The 13,322-nt window shown below is 43.3% G+C and overlaps 1 protein-coding gene across 2 annotated transcripts in view; it reads right to left on the bottom strand.

Annotated features, from left to right (window-relative positions):
* The window catches only part of LOC139415748 (solute carrier family 25 member 11), a 28,268-nt gene extending 22,390 nt beyond the window's left edge, over positions 1-5,878 (bottom strand). For both annotated transcript variants that reach the window (XM_071163823.1, XM_071163824.1), the window contains exons 1-2: positions 5,646-5,878; positions 128-280 (exon numbers count right to left, since the gene is read on the bottom strand). In XM_071163823.1, coding sequence (XP_071019924.1) covers positions 128-280; positions 5,646-5,713 — 221 coding nt within the window. In that variant the 5' untranslated portion in view covers positions 5,714-5,878. The remainder of the gene's footprint in view (positions 1-127; positions 281-5,645) is intronic.
* Positions 5,879-13,322: the final 7,444 nt, after the last annotated feature.

Here is a 13,322-nt window from a genome sequence, read left to right as displayed (position 1 = left end):
TAATAGCATAGTAACAGTATGGTAAGTAGTATTAGTAGTATTAGTAGTACAGTAATGGTATAGTAGTTGAATATAATAGCATAGTAACAGTATGGTAAGTAGTATATAATAGCATAGTAGTACTAACCCAGTGTAGATGCCTCCTAGTCCTTCATTCTTCAGTATAGATGCCAGAGCATGGAAGCTGGTCTTGTATTCGCGGGCCTTTCCTCCCTGACCACTCAGCTGCATCCTGTTCTTCACTAGATCTAGAGGCTGGACGAACACTGTCGCTCCCATCCTGGAGAAGGGGGGAGGGACACAGAGAGAGAATCCATCTGTTATCTCATAGTTTTTATGTCTTCTACAATGTAGAAAATAACAAAAAATAAAAACCCTTGAATGAGTAGGTGTGTCCAAACTACTGACCGTTGCTGTATAGATCAATGTTTTATCTAGATGTGTTGTATATTGACAGGTACTGTATGTATGTATGTATGTATGTATGTACAGTGGGGCAAAAAAGTATTTAGTCAGCCACCAATTGTGCAAGTTCTCCCACTTAAAAAGATGAGAGGCCTGTAATGTTCATCATAGGTACACTTCAACTATGACAGACAAAATGAAGAAAAAAAATCCAGAAAATCACATTGTAGCATTTTTTATGAATTTATTTGCAAATTATGGTGGAAAATAAGTATTTGGTCACCTACAAACAAGCAAGATGTCTGGCTCTCACAGACCTGTAACTTCTTCTTTAAGAGGCTCCTCTGTCCTCCACTCGTTACCTGTATGAATGGCACCTGTTTGAACTTGTTATCAGTATAAAAGACACCTGTCCACAACCTCAAACAGTCACACTCCAAACTCCACTATGGCCAAGACCAAAGAGCTGTCAAAGGACACCAGAAACAAAATTGTAGACCTGCACCAGGCTGGGAAGACTGAATCTGCAATAGGTAAGCAGCTTGGTTTGAAGAAATCAACTGTGGGAGCAATTATTAGGAAATGGAAGACATACAAGACCACTGATAATCTCCCTCGATCTGGGGCTCCACGCAAGATCTCACCCCGTGGGGTCAAAATGATCACAAGAACGGTGAGCAAAAATCCCAGAACCACACGGGGGGACCTAGTGAATGACCTGCAGAGAGCTGGGACCAAAGTAACAAAGCCTACCATCAGTAACACACTACGCCGCCAGGGACTCAAATCCTGCAGTGCCAGACATGTCCCCCTGCTTAAGCCAGTACATGTTCAGGCCCGTCTGAAGTTTGCTAGAGAGCATTTGGATGATCCAGAAGAAGATTGGGAGAATGTCATATGGTCAGATGAAACCAAAATATAACTTTTTGGTAAAAAAAACTCTACTCGTCGTGTTTGGAGGACAAAGAATGCTGAGTTGCATCCAAAGAACACCATACCTACTGTGAAGCATGGGGGTGGAAACATCATGCTTTGGGGCTGTTTTTCTGCAAAGGGACCAGGACGACTGATCCGTGTAAAGGAAAGAATGAATGGGGCCATGTATTGTGAGATTTTGAGTGAAAACCTCCTTCCATCAGCAAGGGCATTGAAGATGAAACGTGGCTGGGTCTTTCAGCATGACAATGATCCCAAACACACCGCCCGGGCAACGAAGGAGTGGCTTCGTAAGAAGCATTTCAAGATCCTGGAGTGGCCTAGTCAGTCTCCAGATCTCAACCCCATAGAAAATCTTTGGAGGGAGTTGAAAGTCCGTGTTGCCCAGCAACAGCCCCAAAACATCACTGCTCTAGAGGAGATCTGCATGGAGGAATGGGCCAAAATACCAGAAACAGTGTGTGAAAACCTTGTGAAGACTTACAGAAAACATTTGACCTCTGTCATTGCCAACAAAGGGTATATAACAAAGTATTGAGATAAACGTTTGTTATTGACCAAATACTTATTTTCCACCATAATTTGGAAATAAATTCATTAAAAATCCTGTGATTTTCTGGATGTTTTTTCTCACTTTCTCTGTCATAGTTGAAGTGTACCTATGATGAAAATTACAGGTCTCTCATCTTTTTAAGTGGGAGAACTTGCACAATTGGTGGCTGACTAAATACTTTTTTTGCCCCACTGTATGTATATAAATGAGTATGTGTGTCCAGACTATTGACTGGTACTGCAGACAGACGTTGTTTTATCTGGATTTGAGCAATAACCTAAAACAAAAGGCCAAATATACACTGGAGTTGTTTACCAAGACGACATTGAATGTTCCTCAGAGGCCGAGTTACAGTTTGGACTTAAATCTGCTTTTAAATCTGTAAAGATTTGAAAATTGCTGTATAGCCATGATCCCCAACACCTTGACAGAGCTTGAAGAATATATATATATTTTTAAAGGATCAAATACAGTCTTGTACAATCCAGATGTGAAAAGCTCTTATAGACTTATTACTCAAGAAAACTCACAGCTCTTAGACTTATTACTCAAGAAGACTCACAGCTCTTATAGACTCAAAGACTCACAGCTCTTATAGACTGACTCAAAAAGACTCACAGCTCTTATAGACTTACTCAAAAAGACTCACAGCTCTCAGACTCAAAGACTCACAGCTCTTATAGACTCAAAAAGACTCACAGCTCTGACTCAAAAAGACTCACAGCTCTGACTCAAAAAGACTCAGCTCTCAGACTCAAAAAGACTCAGCTCTCAGACTCAAAAAGACTCAGCTCTCAGACTCAAAAAGACTCACAGCTCTCAGACTCAAAAAGAATCACAGCTGTCATCGAGGCCAGAGGTGATTCTAACATGTATTGACTCATGGAGCTGAATACTTACGCGACAACTATATTTTAACTTTATTTTTTTATTTTTTATTAAACAATCCTTTAAAAAATATTCCACTTTGACAGAGCATTTTGTGCAGATTGTTGATAGAAAATTACAATTTAATCCACTTGGTTAAACAATAAAATGTGAAGAAAGCATTGGGGTCTGAAAACTTTGGCAAGGCACTGTAGTCTTCAAGTTGGAATCCATTGCGGTGAAACTGCCACATCCGTTTGTGATATTACAACAACAAAGACAACTTCAAACAAACCCTATTTAAGAGTAGAAGAGCAGAGAAAAGCAGAGAAGAAGAGCAGAGAAGAGCAGAGAAGAACAGCAGAGTAGAACAGCAGATATCAGCTCTGCATGCGTGCGAGGAGACATAAGGGCCTTCAGTGTTATGCCCACAGCACAGACAGAAATACACCAACATCACCATATACAGCCAACCCACTGTCATCACACCACTACAGTACGGGTACTCCCACTATACTGAGAAGAGACCATTCTGAATAGCACCCTCCTCTACTAGCAGTAAAGCCAATATGACCCTCTCTACACTGATAGCGCACTTGGTGTAAACTCTACCTCAAACACCCTTTTGATAGATCAGAGGCTATACTTGACAGGCTAGGGTCCCAGGTCTCTCTCTCTGAGAGAACAGGCTAGGGTCCCAGGTCTCTCTCTCTGAGAGAACAGGCTAGGGTCCCAGGTCTCTCTCTCTGAGAGAACAGGCTAGGGTCCCAGGTCTCTCTCTCTGAGAGAACAGGCTAGGGTCCCAGGTCTCTCTCTCTGAGAGAACAGGCTAGGGTCCCAGGTCTCTCTCTCTGAGAGAACAGGCTAGGGTCCCAGGTCTCTCTCTCTGAGAGAACAGGCTAGGGTCCCAGGTCTCTCTCTCTGAGAGAACAGGCTAGGGTCCCAGGTCTCTCTCTCTGAGAGAACAGGCTAGGGTCCCAGGTCTCTCTCTCTGAGAGAACAGGATAGGGTCCCAGGTCTCTCTGAGAGAACAGGCTAGGGTCCCAGGTCTCTCTGAGAGAACAGGATAGGGTCCCAGGTCTCTCTGAGAGAACAGGCTAGGGTCCCAGGTCTCTCTGAGAGAACAGGCTAGGGTCCCAGGTCTCTCTCTCCGAGAGAACAGGGTAGGTTAACAGGCCTATATCTGGGAGGGTATTTGTATTTATTAGGGTAAGGGGCTGAGGGAATTTCTTTGTCTTTGAGGTCTTGACATTTAATAAGACTGGAACAGTACGTGCATGACTGATACGCGACACATTCAGACAGTCATCCTATTCATGTTGGGACTATTCTGCAGAAACTGGCTGATACATAAACTCACCCTGTAGGCTTCATTTTTATAAGGATGAGCGAACATAAGACACGTAACACGTAGTACGCAGACAGAGCAACATAAGACTAGTAACACGTAGTACGCAGAGAGAGCAACATAAGACTAGTAACACGTAGTACGCAGACAGAGCAACATAAGACAAGTAACACGTAGTACGCAGACAGAGCAACATAAGACTAGTAACACGTAGTACGCAGAGAGAGCAACATAAGACTAGTAACACGTAGTACGCAGACAGAGCAACATAAGACTAGTAACACGTAGTACGCAGAGAGAGCAACATAAGACTAGTAACACGTAGTACGCAGAGAGAGCAACATAAGACTAGTAACACGTAGTACGCAGATAGAGCAACATAAGACTAGTAACACGTAGTACGCAGAGAGAGCAACATAAGACTAGTAACACGTAGTACGCAGACAGAGCAACATAAGACAAGTAACACGTAGTACGCAGACAGAGCAACATAAGACTAGTAACACGTAGTACGCAGAGAGAGCAACATAAGACTAGTAACACGTAGTACGCAGAGAGAGCAACATAAGACTAGTAACACGTAGTACGCAGACAGAGCAACATAAGACTAGTAACACGTAGTACGCAGAGAGAGCAACATAAGACTAGTAACACGTAGTACGCAGACAGAGAAACATAAGACTAGTAACACGTAGTACGCAGACAGAGCAACATAAGACTAGTAACACGTAGTACGCAGAGAGAGCAACATAAGACTAGTAACACGTAGTACGCAGACAGAGCAACATAAGACTAGTAACACGTAGTACGCAGAGAGAGCAACATAAGACTAGTAACACGTAGTACGCAGACAGAGCAACATAAGACAAGTAACACGTAGTACGCAGACAGAGCAACATAAGACTAGTAACACGTAGTACGCAGACAGAGCAACATAAGACTAGTAACACGTAGTACGCAGAGAGAGCAACATAAGACTAGTAACACGTAGTACGCAGACAGAGCAACATAAGACTAGTAACACGTAGTACGCAGAGAGAGCAACATAAGACTAGTAACACGTAGTACGCAGACAGAGCAATAGCACAAAAATAAACTAAACAAAAGACATAAACGCAACAGTGTTTCCACACCTCACAAGCTACAGACAGCATGGAAAGCGGCAACACGCAGCTAGGGGTTATGTTGGTGGTCATAGAGCTTGAACGTAACCGGAGGCATCGACATACAGTTGTCTGGGCCTAACTAGCGGTCAGTGCGTCTGTGGACAGACCCAAATGTCAATGCGTGTGTGCGAAGGTTGACGCCATTATGCCGGGATAGTAACATCTACCGGGCTGTCAACATGCACCGGAAACACACACGAGCTTATCACTTAATGATTACATTAATTCATTACTAAACACATGTTATTCTCGGTTTCTAACTCCCTCTCTAATTTAGTATGCTGTGCCCCTGACCGGTAACCGAGCACCGCTGTCAGCGGGGCTGCTGTGAGTGTGACCGCTGAGAGCGGCCTGTAGCCCGGGTACCTACCCTGCCAGTCCCCCAAAGAGGAACTTAATGGCCTTGGGAGAGGTCTTCGGTTTGGAAGCTTCCGCCATTTTCTCTTTGGCTCTTTTCAAACCGGACGACAGTCCCTCGGTAAAGGCCCTGATTCTGGTCGATGCTTTACCTCTAGCGATGGAGCAAGGTGACACACGGGGGCGCGCACGCACAGACGAAGGGGAAGTAGGTGGACCAATGGGGAGGGACGAAGTGGATGACAGAGAACGAGCACGCTGGGGTTTTAATAAAGCTTCGTAGTTGAAAATAAACTTCCAATGTAATTAAGAGATCAAATATATTAGATCTGTCGACAACAAATATTTCTTCTTCATCCAGTTGTTTCAAGAATGAATGATCAAATAGGACACTACAAGACAGGGTCACAGGGGACAGCTGAGTATCTTAGCACCATTAGAATATCTTTGATAAAGACCTCGCCTGTCAAACCAATCAGTGGATAGAAAAGACGGGCTTTGGTGCTGTCACGGTACAAAACGTAAACAGGGACGAAACACTCCGACGGACTAGAGAAATGACTTGGGAGTCTACGTTTATTGGTTTATCTTGTGGGATCTGAAGTTCTGCCGCGTTCAAGTGCTATTGGAAACTTCGCAACTTCCCGAGTTAAACAGAACATATGTTATTTGCGTAGAGCTATCTATTGATTGATTCTCATACTTCTCAAGAGGGAAATTCAGGATCATCTTTCACCAATGATTTAGAAAGTCAGACGGGAAGATTGCGGAAGCTGGTGTTCTGTTTGAAACAGATGGCGTATCGAGTGGAGATGAGAAGGATTGGTTTCCGGTGGTGAATATAAGGACACAAAATAAATAATGTGGTAGTGGACTCTAGTAAATCCAATATAAATTCGGTTTATATTTTGGTCGGAGTGAGGGTTTTGAATCAATGTTGTTACCTCGGAGATCCGTTTGAATTGTGTATGAAAATCGTGTATGCATTGGATGCGGTGGCATCGGTGAGAGTAACGAGGAAGTGAGCTTGTTATGGTTTTCTGTGTATCCGTGAAACGGAAGGAGCGTACTCTGCGCCTCAATAAGATATCGGATTGGAATGTGTCGTGTGGATCTTCGAAGCAGCACACCTTTTAAGGGGTTTATCTCTGGGGTGGCGCTAAAAGTCAATGCCAAGGAAATGGTTGGTGCACACCGATTGGTCGATGGATCCTTTGATTTGTTTTTTTGAAGAAGAGTCTCTCCCTTCACACATGTGCTTGGGTTCTGTGATATAAATTGCCAGCAGATCCAACTCGCTTTCTTAAAGTTGCACTAGGATCAGACCACATTCTTGTTTAGATTATAGGTGGCTTAAAGCTCCACTCCGTCAACCGATGTGCGTGCATGTGCAAGGGCGGAGTCTGTTTTATTGAGGCAGCTTGCACTTTTGTCCACATCGTTGTTGCGTTCCACCCAGAATAGAAAGTCGCCTTGTGTGGTTTATATCCACTAGGGGGCTGGAGGAGCCAGAGTAGCTTACCAAGCAAGAGCATGCATGGACCAACTGGCAAGTGTCTTCACTGACATATTCAACCTCTCCCTGACCGAGTCTGTAATACCTACATTTTTCAAGCAGACCACCATAGTCCCTGTGCCCAAGGAAGCGAAGGTAACCTGCCTAAATGATTACCGCCCCGTAGCACTCACGTCGGTAGCCATGGAGTGCTTTGAAAGGCTGGTCATGGCTCACATCAACACCATCATCCCGAAAACTCTAGACCCACTCCAATTCGAAATCCACCCCAACAGGGGCTCCCAAGTGGCACAGCAGTCTAAGCCACTGCATCTCGGTGCTAGAGGCACCACCTCAGACCCTGGTTCGAATCCAGGCTGTATCACAACTGACCGCTATTGGGAGTCCCATAGGGCGGCACACAATTGGCCCAGTGTCGACCGGGTTTGGCAAGTTAGGACATCATTGTAAATAAGAATTTGTTCTTAACTGACTTGCCTGGTTAAATAATGTTTTTGTTTTTTTAAACCGATGATGCCATTTCTATTGCACTCCACACTGCCATTTCCCACCTGGACAAAAGGAACACCTATGTGAGAATACAGCTCAGCGTTCAACACCATAGTGCCCTCAAAGCTCATCACTAAGCTAAGGACCCTGGGACTAAACACCTCTCTCTGCAACTGGATCCTGGACTTCCTGACGGGCCGCCCCCAGGTGGTGAGGGTAGGTAACAACCAAACTGCCATGCTGATCCTCAATACTAGATCCCCTCAGGGGTGCTTTGTTGACGACACAACTATGGTGGGTCTGATCACCGACAACAATGAGACAGCCTATAGGGAGGAGATCAGAGAACTGGCAGTGTTGTGCCAGAACAACAACCTCCCCATCAAAGTGATTAAGACGAAGGAGCTGATCGTGGACTACAGGATAAGGAGGAACAGGCCCCCATTAACACTACGGGCTGTAGTGAAGCGGGTCGAGAGTTTCAAGGTCCTTGGTGTCCACATCACTAACAAGCTATCGTGGTCCAAACACATCAAGAAAGTTGTGAAAAAGGGCACGACAAAACCTTTTTCCTTTCAGGAGACTGAAAATATTTGCCATGGGTCTCCAGATCCTCAACACGTTCTACAGCTGCACCATCGAGAGCATCCAGACCGGTTGCATCACCGCCTGGTACGACAACTGCTCAGCATCTGACCATAAGGCACTACAGAGGGTAGTGCGCACGGCCCAGTACATCACTGGGGCCAAGCTTCCTGCCATCCAGGAACTACAGTGGCAAGAAAAAAATATGTGAACCCTTTGGATTTATCTGGATTTACCTGGATTTACCTGGATTTACCTGGATTTCTGCATAAATTGGTCATCAAAATTTATCTGATCTTCATCAAGTCACAACAGACAAACACAGTGTGCTTAAACTAATAACACACAAATTATTGTATTTTTCTTGTCTATATTGAATACATAATTTAAACATTCACAGTGTAGGTTGGATAAAGTATGTGAACCCCTAGGCTAATGACTTCTCCAAAAGCTAATTGGAGTCGAGAGTCAGCTAACCTGGAGTCCAATCAATGAGACGAGTTTGGAGATGTTGGTTCGAGCTGCCCTGCCCAATAAAAAACACTCACATTTGAATTTGCTATTCACAAGAAGCATTTCCTGATGTGAACCATGCTTCGAACAAAAAGCTGGAAAGGGTTACAAAGTATCTCTAAAAGCCTCGACGTTCATCAGTCCACGGTAAGACAAATTGTCTATAAATGGAGAAAGTTCAGCACTGTTGCTACTCTCCCTAGGAGTGGCCGTCCTGCAAAGATGACTGCAAGAGCACAGCGCAGAATGCTCAGTGAGGTTAAGAAGAATCCTAGAGTGTCAGTTAAAGACTTATAGACATTTTGAGTTGAGTTGTTTGCAAGGAACACACAACACTATTTGTAGAGAAACAAAAGGCACAGCAACATCAAAACCTCATTGCAAAAATCGCTGAAGTTGGAGACTTTTATCTCCCTCACCAACTTCAAACATCTGCTATCTGAGCAGCTAACCGATCGCTGCAGCTGTACATAGTCTATTGGTAAATAGCCCACCCATTTTCACCTACCTCATCCCCATACTGTTTTTATTTATTTATTTTTCTGCTCTTTTGCACACCAATATCTCTACCTTTACATAACCATCTGATCATTTATCACTCCAGTGTTAATCTGCATAATTGTAATTATTTGCCTACCTTCTCATGCCTTTTGCACACAATGTATATATAGACTCCCCTTTTTTCTACTGTGTTATTGACTTGTTAATTGTTTACTCCATGTGTAACTCTGTGTTGTCTGTTCACACTGCTATGCCTTATCTTGGCCAGGTCGCAGTTGCAAATGAGAACTTGTTCTCAACTAGCCTACCTGGTTAAATAAAGGTGAAATAAAAATAAAAAAATAAAAAAATAAAAAAATCCCAACTCCAGAGTCTGGTGGAGGGAGCATCATGGTTTAGGGCTGCTTTGCTGCCTCAAGGCCTGGACAGCTTGCTATCATCAATGGAAAAACAAATTCCAAAGTTTATTAAGACATTTTGCAGGAGAATGTAAGGCTACCTGTATGCCAATTGAAGCTCAACAGAAGATGGGTGATGCAACAAGACAACAGAATGGCTTCAACAGAAGAAAATACACCTTCTGGAGTGGCCCAGTTAGAGTCCTGACCCCAACCCGATTGAGATGCTGTGGCATGACCTCGAGAGAGGAGTTAACACCAGACATCCCAAGAATATTGCTGAACTGAAACAGTTTTGTAAAGAGGACTGGTCCAAAATTCCTCCTGACCGTTGTGCAGGTCTGATCCGCAACTACAGAAAACATTTGGTTGAGGTTATTACTGCCAAAGGAGGGTCAACCAGTTATTAAATCCAAGGGTCCACATACTTTTTCCACCCTGCACTGTGAATGTTTACACGGGGTGTTCAATGAAGACGTATCATTGTTTGTGATTTATTAGTATAAGCAGACTGTGTTTGTCTCTTGATGTGATTTAGATGATCAGATCAAATTTTATGACCAATTAATGCAGAAATCAAGGTCATTCCAAAGGGTTCACATACTTTTTCTTACCACTGTATCGGTACCTCCTGTATATACTAGGTGGTGTCAGAGGACTGTACCGGTACCTCCTGTATATACTAGGTGGTGTCAGAGGACTGTACCGGTACCCCCTGTATATACTAGGTGGTGTCAGAGGACTGTACCGGTACCCCCTGTATATACTAGGTGGTGTCAGAGGACTGTACCGGTACCCCCTGTATATACTAGGTGGTGTCAGAGGACTGTACCGGTCGGTACCTCCTGTATATACTAGGTGGTGTCAGAGGACTGTACCGGTACCCCCTGTATATACTAGGTGGTGTCAGAGGACTGTACCGGTACCTCCTGTATATACTAGGTGGTGTCAGAGGACTGTACCGGTACCTCCTGTATATACTAGGTGGTGTCAGAGGACTGTACCGGTCGGTACCTCCTGTATATACTAGGTGGTGTCAGAGGACTGTACCGGTACCTCCTGTATATACTAGGTGGTGTCAGAGGACTGTACCGGTCGGTACCCCCTGTATATACTAGGTGGTGTCAGAGGACTGTACCGGTACCTCCTGTATATACTAGGTGGTGTCAGAGGACTGTACCGGTACCTCCTGTATATACTAGGTGGTGTCAGAGGACTGTACCGGTACCTCCTGTATATACTAGGTGGTGTCAGAGGACTGTACCGGTACCTCCTGTGTTTTTAGCCTCTGTATTGTTATTGTATTACTTTTTATTTGATTTTTTACTTTAGTTTATTTAGTAAATATTTTCTTAACTATTTATTGAACTGCATTGTTGGTTAAGGGCAGTAAACATTTAATGGTAAGGTTCTCACCTGCTGTATTCAGCGCACGTGACAAACACACTTTGATTTCATCTAGGCTGGGCGGCATATACAGTATACAATAAGTTTTGTATTGATTCCTATGTTGTTGATGTAAAGAATATGTGTTGGTCTGTGGTGTCTAATGAGGAGCAACCAGATACTGCACTTGACACATTTATGAACTTGCTTATTCCAGTTACCAATAAGCACCAGTAAGAAAATGACTGTAAAAAACAGTTAAATCCCTGTGGATTGATTAGGAATTGAAAAAGCACTTTTTGACCAAGAAGCTGAGTGATGGAGTGCTGCATCAGATGACCTGGCCTCCACAATGTAGAAAATAGTCAAAATAAAAAAAAGCTTGAATGAGTAGGGTGTTGTAAAACGCTGGACCGGTAGTGTATATATAAATACAATGCATTCAGAAAGTATTCAGACCCATTGACTTTTTACACATTTTATTACGTTACAACCTTATTCTAAAATTGATTTAAATTTGTTTTTTTCCCTCTCATCAATCTACACACAATAGCCCATAATGACATCACAATACCCCATAATGACATCACAATACCCCATAATGACATCACAATACCCCATAATGACAAAGCAAAAACTGTTTTTTAGAATTTTTTGCTAATGTATTAAAAACTGAAAATGGAAATATCACATTTACATAAGTATTCAGACCCTTTACTCAGTACTTTGTTGAAGCACCTTTGGCAGCGATTACAGCCTCAAATCTTCTTGGGTATGACGCTACAAGCTTGGCACACCTGTATTTTGTGAGTTTCTCCCATTCTTCTCTGCAGATCCTCTCAAGCTCTGTCAGGTTGAAGGGGAGTGTCGCTGCACAGCTATTTTCAGGTCTCTCCAGAGATGTTTGATCGGGTTCAAGTCCGGGTTCTGGCTGGGTCACTCAAGGACATTTAGAGACTTGTCCCCAAGCCACTCTTGCATTGTCTTGGCTGTGTGCTGTGATAGAAAAATTACATATTTACCTGGTTTGTTTGATAATTAATACTTAACAAATAGGACATTTCTGTTCTGTTTAATTCTGTGTTTCTGTAAAGAGAAGGTTTCCACTCTAGCTTCCTGCAGTTAGTCTGGGCATAAGGGCAAGGAAAAATGGGTTTTGCTGGAGATGGCTTGAGCTGACAATGACTTGGTGATAATTACCTACAGCTGGCATTCCATAGACAAGATGTGGTGTGTGTGACCCAGATAGAGAGAGCCTGGAACGGTTTAGAACAATGCCTTATTGTCTCATCTTCCTGGCATCTGGGAAACTGAGCCGGGTGTAGATAACCAAGGTGGCTTATGGGAAGGTTAGAAATGACTGACTAAGCATTTTTTAGGGCCTATATAACATGTGTTTTTAATTTTCAATTGGGTTCTCAGCCTAACAGTCAAAACTGTTGGGTTGACGATTTGATTATTTTCAATAATTAATTGATATTAAATAAAGATGATTGTTTGAAGAAATTACCAAGTCTCTCTCAGTACTGAATTTCCATGACAGTACGTAATACTATCATCCGCATGTACACAAGAATATTACGTTGTCTTGTGCTTAGGGTCGTTGTCCTGTTGGAAGGCCTTTATGGTGATGGGAGAACCTTCCAGAAGGACAACCATCTCCAGATGAACTCTGGAGCTTTGTCAGAGTGACCATCGGGTTCCTGGTCACCTCCCTGACCACCTCCCTTCTCCCCCGATTGCTGAGTTTGGCTGAGCAGCCAGCTCTAGGAAGAGTCTTGGTGGTTCCAAACTTAATCCATTTAAGATTGATGGAGCCCCCTGTGTTCTTGGGGACCTTCAATGCTGCAACCGTTTTGCAACCGTTTTTTTTTGGTACCCTTCCCCAGATCTGACTCGACACAATCCTGTCTCGGAGCTCTACGGACAATTCCTTCGACCTCATGGCTTGGTTTTTGCTCTGACATGCACTGTCAACTGTGGGACCTTATATAGACAGACAGGTGTTTGCCTTTCCAAATCATGTCCAATCAATTGAATTTATCACAGGTGGACTCCAAGTTGAAGAAACATCACAAGGATGATCAATGGAAACAGGATGCACCTAAGCTCAATTTCGAGTCTCATATCAAAGAGTCTGAATATTTATGTAAATTATTCTAAAAACCTCTTTTTGCTTTGTCATTCTGGGGTATTGTGTGTCGATTGATTAGGAAAACATGTAATTTCATCAATTTTAGAATAAGTCTAACGTAACAAAATGTGGAATAAGAGGAGGACCATCCTCAGTGAATTTCATAAA

The sequence above is a fragment of the Oncorhynchus clarkii genome, chromosome 9 (genome assembly GCF_045791955.1).
Source record: "Oncorhynchus clarkii lewisi isolate Uvic-CL-2024 chromosome 9, UVic_Ocla_1.0, whole genome shotgun sequence".
In the NCBI taxonomy this organism is placed as follows: Eukaryota; Metazoa; Chordata; class Actinopteri; order Salmoniformes; family Salmonidae; genus Oncorhynchus; species Oncorhynchus clarkii.
The sequence above is the reverse complement of the archived record's forward strand: the minus strand, read 5'-3'. Positions and strand labels throughout refer to the sequence as shown.